Source organism: Phyllostomus discolor, chromosome 7 (genome assembly GCF_004126475.2).
Source record: "Phyllostomus discolor isolate MPI-MPIP mPhyDis1 chromosome 7, mPhyDis1.pri.v3, whole genome shotgun sequence".
In the NCBI taxonomy this organism is placed as follows: domain Eukaryota; kingdom Metazoa; phylum Chordata; class Mammalia; order Chiroptera; family Phyllostomidae; genus Phyllostomus; species Phyllostomus discolor.
In genome coordinates, this window is record NC_040909.2 from 35,728,357 (window position 1) to 35,754,712 (window position 26,356).

Below are 26,356 nucleotides of genomic sequence, written 5' to 3' on the forward strand. Positions count from 1 at the left end.
ATTGATTTGTATAAGCTCACATCTAGCACATAAAGATTATGCAGGCCCATAACACTTAACAAAGCATTGCAGTTGCTGTTTACCACCTTCTCTTGCTTCTCAGGTAGGAACGAAGGCTTTGAGAAGATGACAGACAACTCTTCTTGGTCTTTGGATCTCTAATGTCTAATCTGGCAGAGTGATGCAACTTGTGTAGGTGCTCGGTAAATGTGTTGAATCAATGAATTACATTGCCTTGTTTCTTTATTTCTATATCTTATTTCCTTATTTATTCCTTATAAGCCCTGAACTGTGTATAATACTGGCACCACATATATGCAAATATGGTCAAGGATTTATTCTGAGCCTTTAGTTAATATTTATTGAGCACCATTATGAAACTGGCCTGCCCTGGGAGTGGAGGGGGCTGTCAAAGACATGCTTGATCCTGCCTTCAGGAAACTGACATTAATCAATGACATGAGGTATTCGTTACAAGGCATGAAGTTCAGATGGCCTGGTCTTAAGATGTGTGAGTGACAACGTAGAGGTAGTGACTTCTGGCCTGGGCACCATATTGCAGGGAAGTTTATGTGTGGTCCCCACCGCACCTTCAGCAGGCCCAGCACCCCAACTTTGCCATTTCTGATGTGGTCCATAGGCTACCCCTGTCTCTCCGTGATGGCGCAGAGTCCCGCCATTGCCCTCCTGCTCTGCGGGGATTTGCCCTGCCCGACATCTCCAGAGTAGCACTCGCGCTTTTCAGCTCTCGCGTGTGCCTGGCGCCCTCCCCAGACCAGACAGCAGACAGCGTCCGGAGACCCCACCAAGGGCAGGAGCAGCAGCGTCGCCCGCCCGCCCCTCTGCGCGGCTGCCAGCTCCAAGGGCGTGGCAGGGCAGGGTCCCCAGCGCCCCGCAGACAAAGCTCCGGCCCCAAGTGATCACTTTCTGAGGGGGCCCTCCATCCCCTAAGGCAGTTATTTGGAGAGCCAGAGCTGAGGCGAGGGCTGAAGGGCTCCCCACAGCCGCCCACCAGGGCCCTCCCGGGGCTGGGTCCCGATTGGAACGTGAGGAGGGCGGAGGAAAGTTGGGGTCGGGGTCAAGGCGCCCGGAGCGAGGAAGCTGGGGCTACTGTCCGCGTCTCATGAATATGCAGGAGCCACCTCCCTCCCTCCGTGACGTCACGGGCCGTCCCGGGGTGAGCGCCAGAGCCGCTCCGGGTCCGAGCCAGTGAGCGCGGCTGCTGCCGGCGAGCGAACGGCGCGGCGGCTGTACCGGAGGCCGAGCGCGGCGGCGCAGAAGCGCACGCAGCGGGCAAGGCTGGGCTGTCCGCTGCCGGGCGGGCACCTGGAGGGGCAGCCGGCGCGGTTAGTAGGCGGCAGAGACCGCTCGTTGGCGGCGGCTGCGCGAGGATGCTGACCAGGAGGCTGTGCTGGGTGCCGCTCCTGCTGGCGCTGGGCGTGGGGAGCGGCAGCGGGGGCGGCGGCGGCGGAGGGGGCAGCCGGCGGCGCCGCCTCCTCTCGGCTAAAGGTGGGTGCTGGGGAAGTTTCCTTCACTTCGGGGAGGGAGACGGGGTAAGGTTGAGGGTGCCAGCTGCGGGCACCCGGGCTCACGCCAGATTTGCTCACCCTCATTTGCTGCAGCTTCCGGGCCTCGTCGCGGCCGGGATTCCCGAAGTGAGAGCCTTGAGACCGGTACCGAGAGAGGTTCCACCTGCGGACGCCTGCCCAACTTCTGGACGGGGTCCAGGGACCGAGGAGAAACGAGCTTTGGGGAGTCCGGACAACTTTGGGGGCTCTGTTGGGGTGGGGCGTAGCGGACGATTCTCGGGCTCCGGATCCGAACGGCTGAAGCGGGGCGCCGGCGCGGGGAGGAGAGGCAGTTGTCGGCTCCTGCGGGAGAGGGATCAGCGGCCGTGCCTTTAAAGGAGGGAGCAGAGCTCGTCTTCCAGCTTGAGGATCGGGTAGAAACTTGTAGGCTTCAGGGGAAACCCCCTGGCTCGCTTCAGGCTCCCCCTAGGGCGTTTCTGGCTCCCCTGGGAACGTGCGCCCTCCCGGTGGGCCGCGGAGTCTTGAAGAAGTGCGGCAGGTAACGCTGCCCACTGCCGCTCAGACTTAGCTGCAGCTCGGGAGCGCTGAGGAGCCCAACCTGGCGCCCCTCCCCCGCCCACCCTGGTCGGTAGGAGATCTTGATCACCCCTCTTCTCCAGCCCGGAGAAAGCAGGATCCCGGAGAACCCCTGGCGCTGTCAGGAGACTAGGCTGGCAAGCGGCGGAGTTTGACAGCTGCCTGGGAGAGCCGGGAGAGGCGCTGGGGTTGGGGGGCGCCTCGAGGGCGGTCCTGAAGCAGAAGGTTCACGCTTGCAGGACCTTTCGGGAGAGGCAAGGTTGGAGCAGAGCAGGTGTAGGTGGCGGTGGGCGCAGGGGAGGCAGTACAGATCAGGGCTGGAGCGCCCAGTTTAGCGATAACTTGTTGATTCTCTGAGCTGTTGACGAGGAGTGCGTGCGTTAGGTTTGAGGGCTGTGGCCAGTTCTGCCAAGTAATACAGTCACTGGAATCTTGTCTGACCATGATCAGAGGATGAAGGCGTTTGCATCTGTAGGTAAAGAGCCTCCCTCTTAGAGCCTACCTGACTTTCAGGCTGGCTTTGAACCCTAGCTTACCAGCCAGGGTTCAAATATATACCAGGTTTAATTACTCTTTGGGGAATGAGGAGAGTAAGAGACAGGCCATTAACCTCTTCTGGGCTTAGGAATGCTTCTCTTGCAACGTGAAAGTGATACATTCGAGAATAGGAGAGTTTCTGTTTATCTTGTAATCTTTTAATTTTTTTTTTTGTGACACGGTTTTGAAACTATTTTCTAAACAGGTATCCTGTATCTTTTCATCAAATTCCCCCATCCCCCTATACTGGAGAGGCCATTTCTTTTTTGGGAAGACAAAGGAAAAGTCATTATGAAAATGAGTTCCTGATAGGAAGGGGCCATCCTGAGAGAATGTAGTTTCGGTGAACACAAATTAAAGCCAATGAACTTCCAAACCTCTTCCCCAACACAGACCCTCGGTTAAACAGACAAATGACATATTTTTGAAGATTTTTCATCACTTTGTGGTAGAGCAAATGGTATATTTATAGGCAGATGTCTACAAACAGGGGAGGTCACAGCAAGTAAAGAAAGGGGCAACACGTGTGGGAAGACGACCTGGTGTGCACATACACTGCTGAGTTCTCTGGTCAGAATGGAAAGTTTTGTAGAGATAAGGAAGATTAAAAAGATAAGAAAGTTAACAATTATGTTCATTTTAACCAACACTTTTTACATGCCCACTTGGAATATATATATATTCATGTCGAGGTGAAAACAAGCCATTTGTCTTCCCAATGTAAAAAGTTGATACGCAGAGCGAAAGTTGCCATCTGAATACCCGGTTCTTCCTTCTTTCCCCTTCTAACCACTGGGGGGTGGCAAAGAGCACTTTTAGCAGCAGGGTTTTTTTTTTTTTTTTTTTTTTTTCCCAACAAATGTATAGTATTTGATCAAAACAGAAACGTTTATTACAACACTTTAGTTGGTATTTATAGGACTGACTTTCCTTATTACAGTGCACTGGAATTTTAAATTTCCAAACCTCACATAATGTCTGAAGAATATTTGAGATAATAAAGATAAGGTTCATGTATAATGCACCCTGCTACTGACTGGGTCATTGCTTAGGTTTATATCATTATTATTCTCATCACTGAAAAGAGAAGTCAGGAGGGCTTGTGAAGAATATTGAGCAAAAAATGGCTCTCATCTTCTATGCAATTTTGTGTTCACGTGCAGAAGAAAATTGGGAGTGTGGCATCAAGCTGCCTGGCAGAGTTGAAGGCACCCTCTGGACAACTGTCTGGAAGCCCACCCTCCCAGCTTCAGGCTCCTAGAAGATGTTGTGTGCATGATGTACAGCTTGTTGCTTCTTGTTGCAGGGAATTGAGGAGCTAATCCTAGTAACCTTTTAGGATTTTCACAGAATTACTGTACTTTCAGTGTGAACATATTCCTGGTTTTGGAAATAATACAGTTGCTGGGCAGTTACTATAACCCCTTTGCTCCACTTTCCCATATATTGACTATTCGAAAAGGACAAACACTTCTTGAAAAGATGAATTTCCATGCATGTGTTTTAGAAACAAAACAGGGAAGGTATTGTGGACCCAAAGAGTCTCTGGGGCAGAGAAAGACATGTCTTATACCAGGGAAAGATGACAGTGCAATCTAGACAAACATCTTAAGGTTTGTGCCAGATTTAGTGATGCATCCGTGGTCTCAGGTTTCAAGGACCTGGTACACAGTCCCCTTTCAGTTCTCAGCACTGAGGCACAGGTGGTGCAGGATAGCACCTGAGTGTACACCACCAGTTGTTGTGCTCTCCTGTGTGTTCCGGGCCAGGCTCAGTGCTCTGTAGGATTCTTAGCACATACTAGAAGACCACTCTCCATGTCTGTCTCACGCCTACCTTTTTTTGAGAGTTTTGATCTAGTTGTAGAGATGAGATTTTTATTTAGAAATTTTAAGAGAATGACAGCAGATAGAATTTTTCCAAACTATAGTACTGTGTGGCGAGGACACACAAGGGAGAGGGAGATAGGAGGAGGGCATGCAAAGGCAGCATTTGGTAATAGGGAGGGGAGGAGATAGAGCAGAATTATAGCAGTGGTGGTATAGTTGTAGTAACTGTGGTTTATGGAGCCCTTCCTTAGTAGGTTAATAGGCACTGTGCTAATCCCTTTACCTGGGCTGTCTCTAGTTTTTATAACCCATGCAGGCTGATGTCAGCCCACTTCACTGATGAAGAACTAAGTCTGTCGACAACCCCTTTGGTTGTAAAAGCAGATCTAGCAACCACAGGGAAACTGAGCTGATTGCACATCTGCGTTCCCCATTTGCCCTGTGGTCCTGCCCATAGCAGTGGGAGAGTCCAGGGATGTTGTTCACAGCCCACTGGTGAGGTAAGGAAAGTGGGCCTTGCTTTCATCAAAAGAAGCCAGTGTTTTTGCTTTGAGCAGCAGCCTCATCCTCCTTCCCGCATATTCAAAACTCATCCTTGCATATTCCAAATGGCACACTGAAGACCTTCCTGCAGGGATGAAGGTGGTGTGGAATTTTTGTGGTAAATTGTTCTAAATCATCTCTGGACAAGAAGCACGTGTGTCCTAGGGGTGTGGCAGTTATTTTTCACAAACAACTAAAAGTCCTCAGCAGCTCATTAGAGGATATACTATGACCTGCTGTAATCCTGAATCACTTGTGGTTCCTGGACCAGGATGTGCTCATTCCTGCCCTGGATCCTCTGGACTATGTCTTTCTCAGCCTCATTTCTTGTGTTACTCAAGACATGGCCAGGCTTAGACACGGTCTCCTCTACAAACCTTCCCAGACTGCCCCACCGGGCTGGTTGCCCCTGAAAGACCATGGCTCTCCTTCCACATGGCGCCTGTGCCCTGTGTCTGGCTCCAGCACTGCTCTTTGAGGCCCGATGACTGGAATCTGGATCCTGACTCTCCCTGCATCTTGAGAGCCGGGCTCCTGCCTGGCTTCCCTGTGTAAGCTGAGCAGTTAGTGATCATTACCATGCTATTGTTTTTTGACATAGACGTTTTAGGCATTTTCTCATCTCCTATGTGAAGTAAAATTTGGGCTTAATAGCCACAGAAGTCTGGGTTCCACTCCTGGCCCTGCTGCTTCCCAGCTAGATAATCGTGGGCATTAGTTTACCGTTTAGAGCTGTTTCCTAGTTTATAAAAGGGGGATACAAAGATTGTGAAAAATGGTTGTCAAGATAGTGCTTAGAAATTTCTTAGCCCAGTTCATGGCATGTAAATAGCACTAAATACAAATGACTGTAATTACTGATTGCTTCAATGCTGGGCTCTAGTGTCTGAGATTTGGTGAGATCCCCCCTTTCTGACCTCTTGGCAGTTTAGTAGCTTTGTTTATATTTTTTCTCAGCTCAAACTCTGTTCTCTGTCTTTTTTTTTTGTATGTGTGTCTTTTCTCTGTATCTCTTTTTGTGTGCATGTACATGGGTGTGTACTGCATATATGAATATAAATGCACATTCACACACACACATTTGGCTTGAATTGAACCCTTTTTACTAGTCTGTGTATACCTCTGAGGCTAGGGCCAATTCTCAAAAGCCATTGCATTTAATGCAGGGTAAGTTCAGAGTAAGGACTCAGCAAGGTGCCTTATATAAATAAATAAACGTGTCTCCATGTGTCAGCACTGGAGGTGTGGGGTTCTAGTCTCTGGGGGAAGAGCTTCTGTAGTGTGATTTGAGTTTTTAAGAAGAGGTCTACAACCTAGTGAGCATTCTTCCTAGACCCACTGTCCCAGGAAGCAGAAAAGCATTTTTTTGTTTGTTTGTTTAAGACCACCTCTGTCATGATAGTGTTTACATGAAAGGGAGTAACTGATGCTATGATAATGAAATGACAGTGTAAAACATTATTATTTTTATTATGTGTTATCAAGTTCACCCTAATTGGACCCTGTGGAAATGGTTCTGTTGGAAGGTAGATTTGAGAATGGACCGTGAGAGGACTGAACTAGGGGAAGAGTGCTGAGCTGAAGGCATTGGCACTGAATAGGACAGAGGTTCACTGTCTTCATCAGCTGAGGCTGCTGTCTCGAAAATACCATAGACTGGGTGGCGTATAGATAACAGAAGTTTATTTGTATTGTTCTGAAGGCTGGAAGTCCAGGATCAGGGGGCCAGCATGATCAGGCTCTGGGGAGAACTCAATTCTGGGTTGCAGACTGCCGACTTCTCACTGAATCCTCACACATGGAATGCAGAGACTGGAAGCAGTCTTTCTCACAACTCTTAGAAGGATACCAATCCCATTCCTGAGAGCTTCATTCTCAGGACCTCATCTAATCCTCATTATCTCCTACAGGCCCTGCCTCATAATACCATCAATCTGAGGGTTGGGTTTCAACATATGACTCCGGAGGACTCGAACATTCATCCATAACAGTCATGCTATGAACTTTGGGGGAGCAACAGGCTGTTCAGAGGAGGGTGGCTGGGTGAGGGTTGGGCCATTCCAAACACGCACTGGGCTCTGTTCTTTAGCACATCAGCCAATAGCTACTTCTCAGTCTCCTGTTATCCTCTGTGAGAGGAACAAAAAGATAAAGCAAGTTCCAGATATCAAAGAGCTGACACTCTGTCTAGGGCAAGCATTGCACGTGACACAAACTACTGGAGAACTCGGTAACTTATGGGACAGGGTAAACCGTGCATTACGGCCGCTCAGTCAGGTGTGTGCTCTTATTATCCCAATGTTACAGATGAGGAAACTGAGGCCAGGAAAGTTAAGCTGCTTACCCAGTTCACTGAACTAGTAAAAAACTGGGGTTTCAGTGTCTACCCTCTTCTTCATCGTGTAACTGATTCTCAACCTGGGATGCACCGTGGAACCTCTTGACAGAGTTTTGAAATAACCTTGATGCCTGGAATGCACCACCTGAGATACTGGTGTAACTGCTGTGGGCTAGGACCGGGGATTTTGTTTAAAGCTCTCAGGTGCTTCTGATGCCCAGCCAAGGTCGAGAAGTGCTGCCCTCAACTGCTCACACTTCCCCAGGAAATGTATTATTCTTTGCATGTTACAAGGCTATTCCCAGGTGGGGACCTGTTCCACTGTATTTCGCCACCTCTGCTTTCTCCCCCTATTGTGCCTATAGCTTTCCTATATCCCCAGGCAGACCATGAGCCTCATGAGGGGGAAGCTTCCTGGTCACCTATGTGTGACCAGTTCCCAGCACTGTTGAGGGTTTATAGTGAATGCTGAGTGTTGAGGAAGTGACTGTATGCCAGTGTGCAACTACCCACACTGGCCGTGTGTGAGTCCCTCGGGACTCTGTACACACACAGTTCTCCTGGTCAGTGCCACTCTCTGCCTTTGGTCAGTGTAGGAACTATCCATCAGGCCTCTCCCCTTTAGTTTATTGGACTGTCCTTCCAAATCAATACAGCATTCACTTCGTAAAGGTTGAAAACCCTCAGTTCTGCAGATGAGTCAGAACATGAACCTCACCCCACTAAAATGTGTGAGGGAATCAGGCCCAGCAGATGCCACTGGAATTCTCACTGAGAGGGCTGTAAATGCCACTGTCCCTGCTTCTAAAAATGCTGAATTGGCTGAAATTTGACATACCTTTTGCCAATTACAAAAATCATTTTTATGACTTCTTTAATTTCCATGATGCCTGTTATATTATATAGTTAAAGAAGTCTGCAGTCTTAAACAAGTGTGACAAGACAATCACTGTGGAGAACAAGTAAGGGCATGGTCTCCAAGTCATGTCACCAGATCAGTGTCAAGCTTGGGGCAGACCACTTGGCCCTCTGGGATCTGCTTTTTCACATGAAGAAAGGATAAAACAGTACCTCCCTTCTCTACCCAAGAAAGTTCTGACCATCCACATGGAAGTGGCTCTGAAAGCCCTTTGAAAGGATAAAGTGCCTAAGAAAATAAGGTGAGCAGATATAAGAAATCTGTGTTTAGACTTTGGGACTCAAGCCCCACAACTCTACATCTTTCTCTCCTTATACTGCCTTAGCAATTTAGTTCATTGTGCTTTCAGGAGAAGTTTGAGTTTAGCACTAATCCCCTTCCTAGTTCTGTGATGTACAGCCTGCATATGTCACACAGCTGGTGGTCACCATGGTTACATAACGAATGCAGTAGTTGCAGGCCTTAGGTTTTCAGGGAAGAACCACTGAAAACTGTTAATGTTATGTCAAGTGTATGTGTCATTTTCCAATTTGCATGGATAACTGCATTGCAGCAAATTAATTAAAACAGATAAATGTTAATCTAATGCATGTCTCCCAGTAATTAATGAAATATAACCATTATATGGGTGTTTGATTTATTTTTTAATTTATAAAATGCTAAACCTTCCTATAAAGTTAGATATAGTAATAGGGGAAGCTCACCCATATATAGTATTAGGAAAAATAATCACATTTCTATGAATTAATCACTCTCTAAAAGGATATAGTTCATTAACACCATGAACTGAAAGTGTTAGATGTAAATTAGATTAACCTTTTTAGTGACACTTCCATTTATATTGCATATTCTCTTCAAACTCAAAGCACTTTACATATATTAATTCAATTAACCCTCCATAGACCCTTGTTAAATAAGTACATATATCAAAGTTAGAAGGGAAGGAGGAATGAAACCCTTCAAAAATATTGAAGACCTGGTTTTTGGATATATTATTTATGACTTCCTCTACAGCAGCACAGTTTATCCTGGACTACGTAGCTGGAGAACACGAGCAATATTCAGGCTCTCTCTCTCTCTAGTGCTGCTAAGAAATACTTAGCATGTTACTCCATACCTGAAGCCAGAGGTGCTTCTGCCTGATACTCAGGCCAAATGCTCTAAGGAAACTTCTGCCTTATTTCATAATACACACCTCAGTGATTCTAGGCTTGGCTGTGGACAGGGTGTCTCCAAGTGGGTGTGCATAGTGAGATCTCAGTGCCCCACTCAGTGCCCCTGGGCCAGCTGCTGCTTCCCCTTTAACGTTCTTCCCTTGACCGTGTGGACACTGAGAACACTGTGAACAAAGACCTTAGGATGCTAACGGGAAGGGAACAAAGAGCAACAGGAGATGGAAATGGGTCTTAACCTCTTCACCTGAGGTCTCTTCAGGCCTGCCTGGGTAGGGTGCAGAGACTGTTGTCCCTTTACTGGCTGCAGTGGAGAGTGAGAGTCTGAGAGACGATGGATTCTCTCTCTACCCAAAAGTCTGTTTCTTAGGAAAGTTTCCTGAGCTGGGTATTCTGCTGTAGCTTGTCACCAGGGATGCCCCATCTCCTGTGGCAGCCATGCTTGTTTGCAGGACTTAGTATTTTTGCTCAGTCCTCCTGGAGATACTACTTAAGGGAGAGAGAGGAGATTGGGGCAGGGGCGGGAGTTGTATTATAAAAGCTATGAAAACTCAGGAGAGACGGTAAGCTCCAGACGGTAAACTGGATATGTTATCTTTCCAACTCTTCCTACTTCTTTAAGTTCTGAAACCCACGAGTGCTCTCCTATGGGCAGATTTTTTCTGTGTTCCACAAACCAGGTCCCTTGACATGCAGTGTGTCTCAGATAATAGCCTGCACTGCAACTAGTGGCTTTAAACCTATCAAGTGAAGTGTTAACCCAAAAGAATGAGTAAACTAATGGTTTACTCATGGTTAGACATGAAAGAGAGTATAGGAGAACAATTTCGAGGTGTGAGGGAGTCTTCTCTTTGCCTCTAGAGTTAGAAAGTCACTTACTCTGGTCCTTCAAGCAAACATGCAAGGATAGTTTAAGCCCATACACACAGTCGTAGAAGCTCAGTCCATTATGTCTGCCAGCACTTCTTGGCATGCCTCTCTGTGCTGCTAATTGCCCCATCTTCTCCCACCCAGACTCTCTCTGGGAAGGATGAAAAACCAGGACGTAAAGCCAAGAATGAAAGATAAGCCATCACTCAGGAAAGTCACTGAAGTGCTGGGGAATAAAAGTTCTTAGTTTGTAGTTCATGGTATTTTAAGAGCCTCCCTCCCTCCCTCCTTTTTTTTCCTTCCTTTTATTTATTTTTTTGGGTGTTGTTTTTGTTTGTGGGAGGGTAGATGGTCATTTGGGGTGGGAAAGGAGGCTAACGTTATTAATAATCAAAGCTAAAATAGTCTCACATTTAAGACATAGATTTTACCTTCCTAACTTTCCTTTTGTTGTCATATTTTTTCCAAAGGAAAACTAATTATTTCAGCTTTATTGCACTATCACAAAAAATATCAAGATAGTTGTATCTTGCTTATTAATTTAAAAAATGTATTTATGACTTTTTAGTGATATATTACTCTTTTAATTAAATATCATGAATAAAGCATTTTTATTGTACTAGTATCATTTTCCTCTTTGAACATGCGTCTTCTGCAACCTAATCTTCCATTAGTTAAATTCCAGGTCTTTTATGGAAGGAGCTCAAGTCAGAACTTCAGTCTTTGCATGAAGCTGTGTGTCCCACCACTGCTTTGTCCCAGAGCTCAAGGGTTAGGGTGGATGCAGGGAAGGGCTGACAGAATTGTCGTTATCAACCTTCAGCACCCCTCTTGTCCCACCATGTCTTCATCCTGCAACGTCTCTTCCTGCCCCTCCCCCCCAGGCTTTCTCTCTTCAAGACTTTGGTGGCACCAAGGACTGCTTTTGGAGGTAGAGTTTGGCTGCTCCCCGAAGCCATTCCTTAAAACATTACCAATAATGATGAAAATCATCATTATTCTAGTCTTACACTTTGTTTTTTCAGTCCAGTGGAAAATGAAATAAAACCATCTTTAGAAAACTTTGCTACTTCTGTTGATCAGAACAAGTCACCTGGCTCATACAGCAATGGGCTCTTATACAGGAAACCTGGAGCTGCCATGACCCCTGCCCCCAGCCTACAAGAATCGAGTGCCTTAAAGCTCTGCTGACACCATCTTATCAGGGAGGTAATGGGGAACAGTGCATGATCTCATTTGGTGACATTTGCATTTAGAAAGTAGGGTTATGCAGTTGCATACTGATGGCATTTTAGGCAGTGTGGCTGGCTGAGCATGTGGAACGTGTGAGAAAAATGGGTCTGTGTTACGGTGCTCAAACCATATTGGAATGATATCAGCAACTGTTCCCAAATTATGTGGGCCCTCAGTGGATGAGTCTATGAGATGTAGCTTCTGTCATGTAAAAGTTGGCAGTGGCTGCCACAGATCCCTAGGAAGCTGGGCTCCTGCCCACGCTGACTACCAGCACTGGTGGATCTTAATTGTCTTCAGCCTTGGGTCCTGGCATGAGGCAACCTGGTACTTGGTGTGGACAGCTTCTGTGGCTGCGGGTAAAGATGTGTACTTTGACATCTTCTCTCTCTAGGACCAAAGCACCATCAATTTCTGGGGACTTTGAGCCCTGCCAATTCCTAGCCCACCCACCTGAGTACTTAAGTAGGCACCTCAAGAGGCAAAGGAGGGCATTGCTGTCCATTCACTGTGGCACAGGTATGCAGGCTGTGCTCAGACCCAACCACAGAAGCATCATCTGGATATAGGCCCACAGCCCAGTGTCTCCCCTCATTTAACCATGAGGACTCATCTATTCTCCAGCTTGACTGGGTCTGCTTAAAGGCAGAGCAAGGTTTCTCCAGCAGTGCCTTGATTCACACTTGATTCAGCAGTCTATAGAACACTGATCCTTCATCATTGTTCTAAGCATGTCCTTTAGTGTGCTGGGATCATCCTACCTCTTCTCCTTGCTTCCTGTGGTTACACCCCTGCCTCTTGTCCTCTACTTCACCAGCTCAGAATAGGTGATAAGAGGGTGGTGATCAGGGCCTCACTGCTCAGGGAAGCTTGATGATTGGGATTCTCCTTGCCTGACTGTACTCTATTCCACCAGCTTGTGAACTGATCCCTCTTCAATCCGACACTATGCAGCCTTTTGTTGCTCTTCCAAATACACATGGCTGCTCAGAATTCCTGTGTTGCTTCATTACTTTGAGGATAAAGTTCACAATCCTTGGCTTATCTCAAAGGCCCTTATTTGGTGTCTGCTTTTTCCTGGGCTAGAAGGTGAGCTTGTGTGAGCAGAGCCCAGAATCCAGCACCCAGCATGGTGCCCGCAAGTGAGCAAATGTGCAAATCCTCTTTGCACACTTTTTCCTCACACTTCAGTCCTGACTTGTGGTAGGAACCCAGTTCCCTGCCTGTGGGTCTTCTTGTGCCCCTGGGCTGCTGCAAACCCTGCCCCATCTGCCACCCCACTTTTGCCCTGCCTGACAGCCTGGCAGCTCCCCTCCCACTGTGGGCCCTCTTCTGGGAACCCAACTCTGTGTGCCCCCAGGCAAGGGTGTCATTCTTTCCCTACACCAACAGTGTCACTTACCAGATGGTTGTACTCATTGCCTACCTGCCTACCCGTCACTAAACTGTGTGTTTCTCAAGGTCTGGGTCTGTGAGTTTCTCCTTCCTGTGTCCCCAGAAGTTTAGGGGCTAGCACAGAGTAGGTGGATGCTTGCTGCTAGGTACCCAGTGCCTATCTTCCCAGTGCCAGCACACCGGAGTAGGACTGGTGGAGCAGGAGGAGTTGGTTAGGAAAGGTCAGCATGGCAAGACTGGGCACTGGCAGTCACTGACGCGAACTAGTGCATTCAAGGATGGGGAGATGGAGCCAGGCTGGGGCCAGGTGACCTGTTGGGTATGAGGTAGGTTAAGGGCCTTGAATCTTTTCGGCCAATGATCCTAAGGGCCATTTCCAGAGTGTTTCTACTTCTGGGGTAATTAATGTAAATTAACTTTCCCATTGGTGACATAGCTTAGTCCTGAGCTCTCTTTTTAGTCTGTAACAGTGCACACCACACATTGAGGTTTGGGAGAACTTCTGTCACTGCTCTGATGAGAGTTTAGTCATAACCATCAGCTGCTCTGGGTCTGACACTCTCCCAGCACACTCTCCCATGTCACTCTGCAGATCCTCTTTGCTCCTGTCGGCATTCTCTTCCACTCCAGATTGTAGATGTTCTGTATATGTAAAGTGTGCTTCATTTTCCAAGCAGGTCACTAAAAGCTCTTTGCAGTTTATGATATCAGATGGATGTTATGTCGAGGCAAGGATAAGCTTTTTAATAGGAAAAGCTTTGTCATCAGTTACAGTGGGATGGCCACATGTGACAAGGCCCATGGGATTCTGCCTGCATATCTTGAGAGCTGGCGATCAGGAAGAGGTGTAAATTTCTGGCTGCTGAGGTTTCCAGGCTCTGCACGTAGTTTAGGGGAAAAAAAAAAAGCAAACGGAGTTTCCAAAGTTAAAACATTTACTTCTGGATTTAAGGATATACTGGTTCAGTTCTAAGCATTGAAGCTTTGACATTACACACAGGGAAACACCTCCTCCCATCCAAACCAAACTTCAGAACTTCTGAGGCAGGTGGTCAGAAGGGAAGCTCCTGAGGAGCTTGTGGGGGCTGTGGGCTGTGGAGTAGAGGGTGGGGCAGGTGGCTGACAGCCCTGACTCTGACCTTGAAGTCCTTTTTTTCCTGGGGCTGGGATTTTCTGTGGATAATGCTGCCACTCCCTCCATGGGCTGGTGCAGTGGTCTGGACAGGACAGAGCTGTCCCCTTCCCTTCCCATAACTCTGGCTCAGCAGGTACACTTTTCTCTTAGGATATCAAGGCTAGAGCTTGGACCCAACAGGGCTTTACTGAAACAGGTGTGTAACAGAGAAATAAATAGGAAGGATCATGAATGTAGCAGAACCAATGGCCCCTTTTTACAACACATATTTGGTAGTTCCCCGTTATTATCCTGAAACGAAATTTACTGATACTATTACTTGCTTGTATACATAATTTAACAAATCAATGTAATACCTTAACTGAAATATAAAGGAACTAAAAGGAAAATAATGTATAATCCAATAATATGTCATGCTTAGACCCAAATATACTAGAAGAAGTAGTATGGTGGATGTTTGTTCTGAATTCCAAAGCTACAAATGCAAATATATCCAGGTGTGTTGCACTGGCAATTCAAATAATCTTGGGCAATATTGAGGTGATGTGATCTTTAGAAATGGTGAAATACTTTTGATGAAGTTCTGAACAAGACAAAGTATGCTCTTACCTCAATTCACAGAATGGTTGTATTCTTGGAAAACGCATGGTTTTTGTTAAAGAGACACAAAGAGTATTTAGCTGACCCAATCCAGTGCCAGCTGTGAATTGAGAACTGTGGAACTCAGATGCTGTGCTGGGGGACATTCAGGCCAAGAGGTGCCCGGATACCAGCAGCACTCACTTATTTGCATGCTCATTGAGTCATTCACTCACTCGCTCCCTTGCTCGCTCACTCACTCACTCACTCACTTCCTGGTTCTAAGAGCTACCAAAGATAGATGCCCATATGTGCCTGCAGACTAAAATTGCCTTAAAGTGTAGACAACTTCTGGAGTTATAGACTTTCTGGAAACCTTTCGAGGGAAAAGGGGGAAATGCCACTAGCTGGTGGACAGCCAAAAAAGGTGGTCGTAAGTCACAAGAGGAAGGCCTTCTGCAGAATAAGGCCTTTCCAGGTGAGGTAGGATGGAAGACCACATTGAGCGCATTAACCATGTGCTGGAACATCATTACCAGTGGAAAGAAGGGCTGATCCTTTGTCCAGTTAATTGTGGAGACATTGCTTGGTCTTTCCCATTTCCACAGGCAGAACAGCAGTGTGTGGGGGAGGGGCAGAGAGCAGGAATCACTGGCTCCTCCAACATGGGATGGTGGAATATCTTGCTTTCACAGGGGAGGGCGGAGAGTAGATCTTTGGATCAGGTAGGAGATTGAAGTTTAAAAGTGAACTGGATTGAATCTTAATAACCAAAAAGGAATGAAAAGCTGTGGAATTGGGCTGGAGTATCCTTAAGGCAGTTGCCTCCCAGTGGTAAAGAGCAGCTTGGCATAGCAAGGTAGGGGCAAAAATAATGTTATTTCATGTTTATAACCTGGCCGGATGGATTAAACTCCAACACACTGGCTAGAGTATTTATTATAGTCAATACTGATATTTCAGAGATAAAACACTGTTCTCTTGGATGTTAAATTCTTAGTATTCTCATTGATAATTTAGAGGGATTAGGGTTTTTATTTTATTTTTAATGTCTTGGTGTCTGTTATTCCCTCCCCCCACCCTTCCTTGCTTCCTTTGCATGAGCTTGTGGTATTACTGGAAGAGAGGCTGAATTGCCAGAAAGAGTTTCAGTAACTTTGAGATGAAAATGCGCTTTAATATTTTGATTTAATGGGGAATGGTATATCCCCTTAATAAGTAGTTCTGTGACATTTGGCAGTTCTGTAATATTTGACTTGGAGTTGAGTTTATAAAAATTTCAGTCCAACAGTAACTTGAGGGCACTAAGGGATGTATGTGTTTCTGAAATGAGAAGACTGGGTTGACATTCGGATTCTAAAATCAACATCATCTCTGATGCGTCACCCTGTTTTCAATTATAATGGATGATGGGCTGTGAATTAAAAATAAGCTTCCCTGCGAATCCCCGCACAGGCCCAGCTTGTGTGGGATAAAGAGAAGAGCCTGGGTGGAAGGGGTTATTCTGGAGCCCACTCTTCCTACTCTGCTTACTAAAAGGCTCCCTTCTCTGAGACTGCCTTGGTTTTTCTGCCCACCCCCAACCCTGCCCCAGTACCCCATTGGTCCTTTGGGGATTTTTTAGAAAGTGGAATCTTTTCTAACTTCTTCGGGAATTTACATCCTGATTTACCTTGAAATGGTTGAGTTTAGGAAATGTAAAATCACAGCAGTAAGAGCCTGAAGTTGTATGAAATACCTCAGACAGCCAGACAAAAGTATTTCTAACAGGAAATTTGAGGGGTAAAACAGATGTGTAGGGCATGGTGTTCTATTATCTCTTTGGCATTTCAGGATGAGTTCAGATTTTCTCTACCTGTTTGTTTCCTATTTCAGCATTATCTCACTCTCCAGGTAAATGCCTTGAATTGATTATGTCAAGTTTTCAATAAGGCACTCTTAGGCAGCAATTACAGTCAGGGGTTTTGCTCAGGCAGACTAGGGTGCACTGTTTTTGTGGACTACTGTTTTCTTGTGGTGATTGTTTAGTTTTTATGGTAGGTGGCTCAGGAGCAGACCTCTTTGTGCCAGAGGGTGGTTACAACCAAACCAGGTCTGTCATGGCCTCCTATTCTAATCACAGCCAGCCCAGGATGGGAAGGGCTAGCCCTGTTCCTTATCCCACTCAGCTGGGTATGGAGCAGCTAGTAGGTGGAACCTGCTGCTAGTCGCCTAGACGTAGGTGTCCCCTCCACAGAGGGGATGTGAACTCCAGGCTGGGCCTTACAGCAAGCCTTATCTCCGTCTTCAGCATGCATTTGACTCAATAAGATGCAGGTTGAATAAAGACTAGACAGTAGCCACAGTATGTAGGGAGGGCAATTGTGTGCTCATAGAGGGTGGTTGTAACAGGCATTATTGGTGTCCTGTCCACGTATCTTCTGTGTCTGACATTTTCATGCATTGAGACCCAACTTCCAGCACCTCAGCCCTTTGCTTGTGGGCTCTCTCTGGCCACTAGAGCTCTCACTGCCCACTGTGAAGCAGGTCAGAAGTCCCAGGGAATTAACACCACCAGGAAAGGTCCTCAACCAGTGACTGACAGGGGTTAGATCCATCAGTTACCCCTCCCCCATCCCCACCTCTCCTCTTCCTTTAGGTGGGAGAGTATTTGTAGCCTTTCACACAGGTACCTCCAGTGGTCCCCAGGAGGTTTGTGCTCTTTTCACCAGCAGGGGTGACTTGCTTCCATCCTTTGTTCCTGAGTCACTTCACTTGTCTACGGGTCTTTTGAGATCACCTCCTAGTAAACTACCTGCACTCAAATCCTTCTCTTTCTGAGGGAATCCAGCTTGGGAGAGGGATGAACAGGAAGTTTTTTGTTTTTCTTTTTAATCCTGACCCTAGGACATGCTTATTGATTTTAAAGAGAGGGGAAGAGAGGGAGAGAGACATCCATGTGAGAGAGAAACATGATCACTTGCCTTTCTTACATACCCTGCCTGACTAGGGACCAAGCCTTCAACATAGGTATGTGCCCTGACCAGGAATCAAACCTGCAATGCTTCTGTTTACAGGATGATGCTCCAACCAACTGAGCCACACTGCCTAGGGCAGGGGAAGATATTATATAAAGTACTTGTTGTGCACTCTCTGGACTCTGCTTCTGCCCCCTCTCTATAGTCAATATGTCAAGGTCTGAATGCAGGGATTCCTTTGCATATTCAATCAGACATGCTTGGTAGATGTGAGGAGACATTCGGAGGACTGCGCTTACCCCTGACAGGTGTTTCCTTTCACTGAACCTTGAGCACTCATGGGCAGCACTTATTATTCCTGCCTTCACTCCCACCCGGGGTCAGGAGGCTTCTGTGCAATAACCATACCGCTGTGTTCTGCCGCTAGGGCGAGCAATGAGGGTGACTTTTCCTCTGGGACCAGGACTCTGAAGGCTCCTTGAGGGTAGGGTTGCCCCAGCTCCTTCCCTAAGATCTGCAATAAGACAGGCACTCATCTTGCCGAGGTGAAGTGAGTTGAATTAGGCCGAGTGCCTGCAGCACGCGTCATCCATGTGTCAGGGAGAACACTTGGTGCCTCTGGTTGCAGCCAGATTTCTCCAGTGTCTATTTTCAGTGTTTTCCCAGAGCACCTGTAAGTGAATTTGCAAAGCAGTTACCTTTGTCTGCAGTGCTTCCTTCTCAGATGTGGAACAGCCAACAGAACTAAACATCTATCCCTACACTCAGCTCAGCTTGCCCATGAGTCCGCGTAACTGTGGTCTGCAGTTATTTCAGGTAAGGCGCTGAAAAATCTGATTGATACAAATTCTGCCCTTTCCCTGAGAAGCTTAATGCACTGAGCCATTGTCAGCTGAGCAGTTTGATATGAATTAGTCCCTCAGCTTAGGTTAGTCACATGGTCCCGCTCAAGTGGATGAGATTTAGTATTTTTAATTTTTGACAGCCAGATAACTTTATTTCAGAGGTGAGTGTTATCAGCATATAAAATAAGGTCAAGAGGCCATTTCAGACACTAAGTACAACATCTGATTTACTTAAAATGTTCTCTTAATTCCAGGTGGTTGGCTGACTGATGTGTGGTGAATGAGTCCTAATTTGATGTATGGATTCTGATACCACTTAGAAGCTATGGGATCTTGGAAAAATTGCATCACTTCTTTGAGAGTCGGATATCTCATCACTAAGATGAGTATATTAAATCCTAGCTCAGATGCTTTTGTAAAGATAAAATAAACCCAAGGACTTAAAAATATTGGCATACAGGAGGCCAGTGTTATGATTATCTACTGCTGTCCAACAAATTACTCCATAACTTAGTGATGCAAAGCAGCAACCATTTTATTATGTTCAGGGATCCTGTGGCTCTGGAATTAGACAGGCAGAGGGGGGTAGCTTGAATTTGCTCCAGTATGCCTGTGGCCCTGAGTGACTGGGGGCTGGTTGAGATCATCTGGTGGTGTCTTCACTCGCATGTCTGGTACCTGGGCTGGGATGACTCAAGGACTGGGCTCAGCTGGGGCTCCTGACCAGAGCCTGCACGTAGCCTTCACATGTGGTTCAGCTTCCTCCCTGCATGAAGCCCTCAGGACAAGCACACTTTTTGCCGGGTGGCTCAGGAGTCCAGTGCACAAAGTGGAAGCTGCCAGGTCTCTCGGGACCCAGCTGCATCCCTCTCCTAAGCCATCTAGAGGCAGGCCCTCTTTACCACAGGTGATTCTCTCACTGGATGATGACTTGCATTTTCTCCTTGATTCTATTTGTCTCTGACCTTGGCCTTAGTCTGCCCATGGCTCAAGAGAGGAAGGATGGGGGGATCCTCATTTTCTGGATAATAAGTCTGGAGCACCCAGTGAGGGGGCCACATGCACAGTGGGAGCTCTGAAGGAAAAGATGGGTCCTTGTTGGAGGTTATACCCAAGGTCAGAGGGAAGGGAGGGTGGCAGGGTAGCAAGAATTGGAGGATGGCTACCCTCATTCTCAAGACTTTACATGGATCAGCTCAGGTCATCCTCATAGGTGGGTCTCTTACCTTCCCCGTTTTGTGGTTGAAGAAGCCGGGTGTCTCAGCTTTAGTAAGTCCGTAAGTAGTGGCAGTAGGACTCGAAGCCAGATGTGGCTTCAGAGCCTATGCTCTTAATGTTGATAGGTATGGAGCCTCTCACTTAGAGACACATTTTCATGCTTTGTTCTCTATTTGTTATACATGAATTATTTCCCCTGACTCCATTTTGTGCTCCTCTTGTATTCCCCTCCTGTGCACGGGGAGTCCCTTGGAGACAGCCCTGGGACTCGGCAGAGAGGCCACCACCTTCTTTCAGGGGCCCGGCATGGAGATTGTCTTGTTAGCCATACCAGCTGGGCCCCAGCGGATTGAGAGCAGGGGAGGTATTGTTGCTCATATCATAGTCTCCAAAGGAAATTTTGTCCTAGTTTGTACTGAAGTATTGGTTTTGAAAGTGAAACACAGAAGGTCTACTAAAAGGATACCCATTTGGAAAGGGCTCTCTTTTTTTTCCTGTTTTCAAGTTAAAAGCAATAACCGTGGAGCAAACAGAAAGAAAACGCTCCAAAGAATATTGTGAATGGCTCTGGCAGGTTAAAGCTGTTGGATACGTGTGGAATTTACATGACAAAAACCCGTGCACAATGCTAATTGTCATTCACCAGTAATAGGATTCTCTGAAAAGCTAAAAATCTTAATTAAAAAAACATTAATTTATTTTTGCTGATAAGTGTCCTTTTGCCTTAGGAAATATTTAGGCTAGAATATTGCTCTCCCCAAATTTAATTCAACCAAGGTTGGATCTGCTTCCTCTTTGACCCCTCACCCTCACCTCCTCTTCCTGGGTTAGCAGGTTGCGTGGAATATAGAGCGTTTTGACCAGTGCTGTCCATTGGAAAAATAATTCTCTGCCCTCGTGAAGATTGCAGTTTTGATGGGGAAATGAACAGTCTAACAGGTTAAACTATTAAATAGTGATTCCGGACAGCCAGGCAGCACAGACATTGAATGAGGCTGGAGGGTCAGGGCTGGTAGAGGTGATGAGGGGAGGTGATAGCTACTCTGAGCGGGAGGCTTTGGGGCCACCTAGCTCTCCAGCCTCATCTCCTCTGGGACTGTGCCAGCCCTGACAGGTACACAGAGCTTGGGGGAGGACCCAGGTGTCCCACTCTCCAGGCAACACCACTTCCTGTTGCTGCAGGACCTGGGATGCCTTGGTCTCCTCCCTGCTGGAAGCCTCTGTCCCAGATCTTTACTGTTGACAGACATCTGATCTCCTCATCTGGGACTTTTCTATGAAGCTTTACCTGTCTCTTGGCACAACTGTGTATGACTGTAACCTGTACATACCTCAGTTAGTGTTCATGTGGTCCTTATTTTTTTTTTTTTTTAATTTGAAAAACTGGATTTGCCTACCAGCTAATAAGTCTGTAAAGGGGTGGGCTTCATGTCGCAATTTGTCTCTATTTCCCAGAAACTGGTAATTAACTATTGACTGAACAAAGGAAGGAATGAATATTGGTTCAGTGAAGTACCTTGGAGTGTGTGGGACCCTGAGGGTTGCAGAGAGGGCACACGATGTCGGGAAAAGGCCCAAAGTCAGCAGAGAGCTTATGCTGTGTCAGGCACGAGCTGTTTGTCATGGGCTTCCATCTGAAGACCTGGGGAGAATGTGGACCCGTTTTCTAATGCTGGGCCCCATGGCCCTGAGCTAGGGAGGCTGGGCCAGGCGGGAAACGCTCTCAGGCGCTGACAGTCTCAGAAACTCCCTGGGAGCCCTTACATCAAATTCTTCAAAGGCATGTACTTTCTCTTGTTTTTCTAATTCTTTTTTCCTGCTGAGCTACTGCCTGTGAGAAAACCGATATCCACCCACCAGTGGGGGACCCTGTGTTTACTATTGATCCGCAATGCTGACACAGCCAGGCCTGTACAGAAACGGGGCTCAGCCAGGACTCCCAGGCTGCTTGCTCCCCATTATAAGGAGGGCCTGGGCCAACTCTGACTCTGCTGGTCAGAGCAAATACGTGCTCCTGCTTGATTTGCAGTCTGGATGTGTTGTTGCCCTGGATAGGGATGTGACCACCAGAATCCTTGCCCCATGTCTTCTAGGAGCCTGGGGCTGTGGGACTGTCAATTAGGACCAAGAATATTGCTGGCCTACTCTTAGGGGGCTTGTTGGCCTTGTGGTGTACATGCCCATCTATAGCACTTGCCCAGGAGGTATGGGAGTGAGTTAGGTGTGCTTTTTATTTCTTAGCTTTGTCTCTCTGCTGTCCACATTTCTCTGTCCTCTGCCTCAGTAGTTACTTTACTCCTTTGCCACAGAATGCATTTCTGTACAAAAGACTGAAGTCCATTGCAGAATGGGATGGGGCACCAATGGGTAAAGTAGTAAGTTTGATTTCTGCCAGGGCAACATAAGGAACTTGAAGACACAGCTGGCCATGATATACCAGGTGGGCTGGGGGAATGAGCACTAGGGAAGGGGGGTCCACTAGGAACCTGCAGAGAAATGCACCTGGAGGCCTGTGCTCCTTCTAAGGGCTGGGCATGTCTCTCTAGAGTCAGGATTAGACTATAGCCTCATGCAAAGGAAACCCAACATACCTGGGGAATAGATCCCCTGCAGAGCATTGTGCTATCCCGTCAAGCCTCCACAGGTATACCATGTAGCATATTTCATCAATTCTAATATGACTGTTGTTTTTTCAAATGTTAACCTCTCTTAAATCAGGATGGATCTTATTAATTGATGATGTCTTAGGTCAGATGAAATGTGATAAATGATTGTCATTCATTTGCCTTTTTGCAGTTGGATTGGTTTTTACCCTTTTTATGCTTGGCTCTGTATGATAGGGAATAACTTATGTTCCCCAGCTGCCTTGCCAGTTGCTTCTGTCTGGGTTCAACCAGTGGGAGGTCCCAGTGGAAGATTGCACAGTGGGGAAAAGGGAGAAGCCAAAGTGTTTATCCCTTTCTTTCTCTGCCTTGAGAGATTTCACTGCTGCCATCCATCTCCTGCCCCTGCTGATTCCCTTCCTGCAGAGGAGACTGGCAAGATTCTAGGTTCTGCCATGTGGTCCTACCTCCTGGGCTCGAGTGACCCTGCTTCCTCTGTTTGTCTCTCTAGTCCTGGGTGGCTGTGGCTCCCTGCCTTGCCATTTGCTGTTTAGCTCTCCTGCTCTCCATCACTTGGGTAATTGATTCTTTGCATTAAATTTCTTTGAAGTAGTAGAGTGGTTAGTGTTTTCCTGCTTAGACCCTGACTGATACAATGATACATCATCACAAGGTTAAGCATTAAGGGGCCATTATTTATCTTTCCCAAATCTTCACATTCCACTGAGTCTGGTCAAGTTAAGGTCACCAGTGGTCCCTGTGATGCCAGCCTCAGAAGATTCTTTGAGGTTGTGGCATTTGACAGTGTGGCCATCCCCACTTGTTGAATCTCCCTATCTCCTACGCCCTGGGACATCTCCACCTTCTTTCCCTTTGCTTCTTGAATTCCCTCCATTTTCTTTGCCCAGTCATCACTTTTGCACTTCCCTTAAATGTTGGGTTCTACAGAGTCCCAGGACCATCCCTCTGCCCTTTCTTTTCTTCGACTCTACCTGCCCATACTATGACTTTAAATACAACTTCTGCAGTTCAGAACTGTCTCCAAAGCTTTCCAAACAGAGTATCACTGTTCTCAAACCACATTCTTTGGGTCTTAAAGATTCCTCAAATTCAAAATGCCTTTGGTTGAGCTCACCTTCTCCACCTGTGACCCCATACCAGCTTATCCACCTGTGTTCCCTGTCTTAAGGGATGGAGTATCATCCACCCTCAGTTCCAGACTCAAACATTAGGGGTCATCCTAGACTCTTCACTTTACCTCCCAAATCCAGCTGGTTTCTAAAACCCTATGTCCTGTGGTTTGTGTGAATATTTAACTACTGGCTCTCTAGGGGAGGGGTATCTCTCTGATTTATAGCATTTACCAGTTTCTTTAGTGTAAACACTTCTATCATGGCAGTGATTTTGAGCTACCAATGTGATATCATTGAATATGGACTTGGGAGGTGATGTGCATAATTGGTTTCGGTGAGCTGTGATGAACCAGCTCAGCAAACCACCACACTATTTCCATTCTCTTTTTTTCCATCTTCTCTGTCTCACTGTAGCTCAGTCCCCTGTTGATATGTTTCTTCACTGTGTGTTTAGTCTCTTTCCCCTTCTAGGCATCCTTTGGCAGATTTGAACAGATAAAGCCCCTAATTAAAAAGCTTTGGGAGTTTCTCTTTGCTGAGGAGAGCACTAAAGATAGTCTTCTTGGCACTGATTGTGGAGGATATGGCCATGTCATCTCTGTACCCTTAGCCTTCCTCCCAGGCTGAACATTGGGATTGACCCCCCAAGGGACCAGGACCCCCAAGGGACCAGTACCCACCTGCTGACTCTCATGACATTTTGCCTTTTGTTTTCTTCTCTGCCTTCCATCAGTTTAGATGTTTTAAGTATTCAACTACTTTAGAATATTTGCTTGGTGTGCTATGTCATTGATGATGACCATGTCAGATGCCAGGGCCTGATTCAGCTTTACTTCTGGGTGCTGAGGGGCCACGTCTCCTCAGTGTGTCAGTCTTCTCCGGCTGCTGCAAAGGCTGTTGTGAAATAAGTTGTACTTTAGAAAGTCCCACGTTTAGTCTTAAAAAACTCAAATTTCTCTAGGATATATGTTAATTTAGAAAAAATGGATTAAAATATATAGCTATTCCTTTACCTAATTGTTAACCCTATCTTATAGAAATAATAGGAATTTAGCAAAATTTCTGTCTAGGTTGAGCAATAGAGGATGTGGTCAAGTTGGCAGGCTGTTGGGTGACCCTGGAATCCCAGTACTTCTGTGAGATGTTCACAGCAGAGCCAGGGAAAGACCCCTGAAATTAGTCTCAGCAGGAGTCCACCGACTTACCACCCACCTCGCCAGGCTCTTGTTTAGTTGGCATTTTGATTGAAATAGGAGATAAGTCTGAAAAGCTGACTGTGGCCACGATATGGCACTATTGTTAGTTTATGTCATCGTTGTGTTGGTATGTGTGTGCGTCCGTCTTTGTCCCTGCACCCTCAGCTGGTTTCTAGATATCATGGCCAGGTGGGTGGGAGTGGCAGGAGAGGCACCAATGAAGGTAAAGATCCCACCTCTGCCTTCAAGGGGCTTACACACTCAAATTGTGGATAGAAGTGGAGTCTTAACAAGATATAGAACAAAATTAGGCACCAACGTATGGCCTTCATCCGTTGGTTCTCTAGGTGATCTGAAATTGGAGAAGGGAATGTGGACTCAAGTTATGGAGTGGCAGTTGGCTGTGAAGATATTTCCACATTTTCACAGATGCGAGGATTAGAGAAGTGCAATCTGGTTTGTATTTTTATAGCAGGGCTTGCTTTTTCAAGAAATAAGGAAGACTAGAGGATTTCCTTAAATATGATTTATTCATTTTATAATTAAAAAATGCATTCTCCTTGTAGAAAATTAAGGAAATCCATAAAAATAGTAACAACATTTAAAATTTTTCATTAAAAGATTAAAAATTACCTATATTCTCCCCTCACTCAGATAATTCTTAAAGTATTTCAGAGATTTTTCTATGCATAATTTTACATAATTCATGCCATATATACAATTTATACCTTGCTTTTTTCACTTACCATGATCATGGAAGGACTTTTCCAGGTTATTAAAAACGCCTCATAAGCATTGACTTTAATGGCTACATAATATTTCAATATGTGAGTGTATCATAATTTACCTGAGCAGTCATGTTGTCACATACATTAGTGGTTTCCAGTTTTTCACTATAAATAAATTCTGCAGTGAAAATTTTGTATCTCTTTTTATGTCCTTAGCATACATTTCTAGAAGACTTATCAAAAGATAAGGACACTTTAAGGTTCTTGTTAAATTTACCAAACTGCTTTCCAAGAGAGATCTATTTATATTCCTGTTTACATTCCTCTATTTCTCTGTCCATCATTTTCTCAAGTGTAATTAACATACAGTAAACTGCACATATTTAAAGTGTGCAATTTGATATGTTTTGACACATCCAGGAAGCCATCATCCCAACCAAAATAATGAACAAATCCATAGGCTCCAAAATTGTCCTCATGACTCTTCATACTCACTCCCTGCTGCTCTGCCCACCTTGCTCCCACCCTCCCTGCAAACCACTGTTGTGCTTTCTGTCACTGTAATTAGCTGGCATTTTATGGAATTTATGTAAGTGGAATTATTCAACATATACTCTATTTTTTGTCTGGCTTTTATTTCTATTCCATTAAATTATTTTAAGATTCATCAATTGTACCATGTATACGTAATTTATTCCTTTTTATTACCAGATAGTATTCCATTTTACGGATGAACTGTAATTAGTTTGTCCGTTCAGCTGATGGAAATCTGGATTGTTTCCAAATAAAGCTGCCGTGAACATTCACTACAAGTGATCAGCGAACATTGCGTGCATGAGTTTCTCCTGGGTGAGAAATGGAATGGGTGAGTCATATGGTAGTTGAATGTTAACTAACTAGCCTCTTTTGTTAGGAATAATTATCTTTCAGGATAAAACATTGATTCATTATAATAATGATGATTAATTAACAGAGACCCTTTCCTGTCATTCTTTCAGGAATTCAGAGAGAGTAGCCACGA

At 46.0% G+C, this 26,356-nt stretch overlaps 1 protein-coding gene across 2 annotated transcripts in view; it reads left to right on the plus strand.

Moving 5' to 3' along the window:
- The first annotated feature begins 811 nt into the window (after positions 1-811).
- The window catches only part of CLSTN2 (calsyntenin 2), a 576,448-nt gene continuing 550,903 nt past the window's right edge, over positions 812-26,356 (plus strand). For both annotated transcript variants that reach the window (XR_004904237.1, XM_036030728.1), the window contains exon 1: positions 812-1,509. Coding sequence is in view for 1 of the 2 variants with exons in the window: in XM_036030728.1 (XP_035886621.1) it covers positions 1,392-1,509 (118 nt within the window). In the remaining variant the exon portion in view is untranslated. The remainder of the gene's footprint in view (positions 1,510-26,356) is intronic.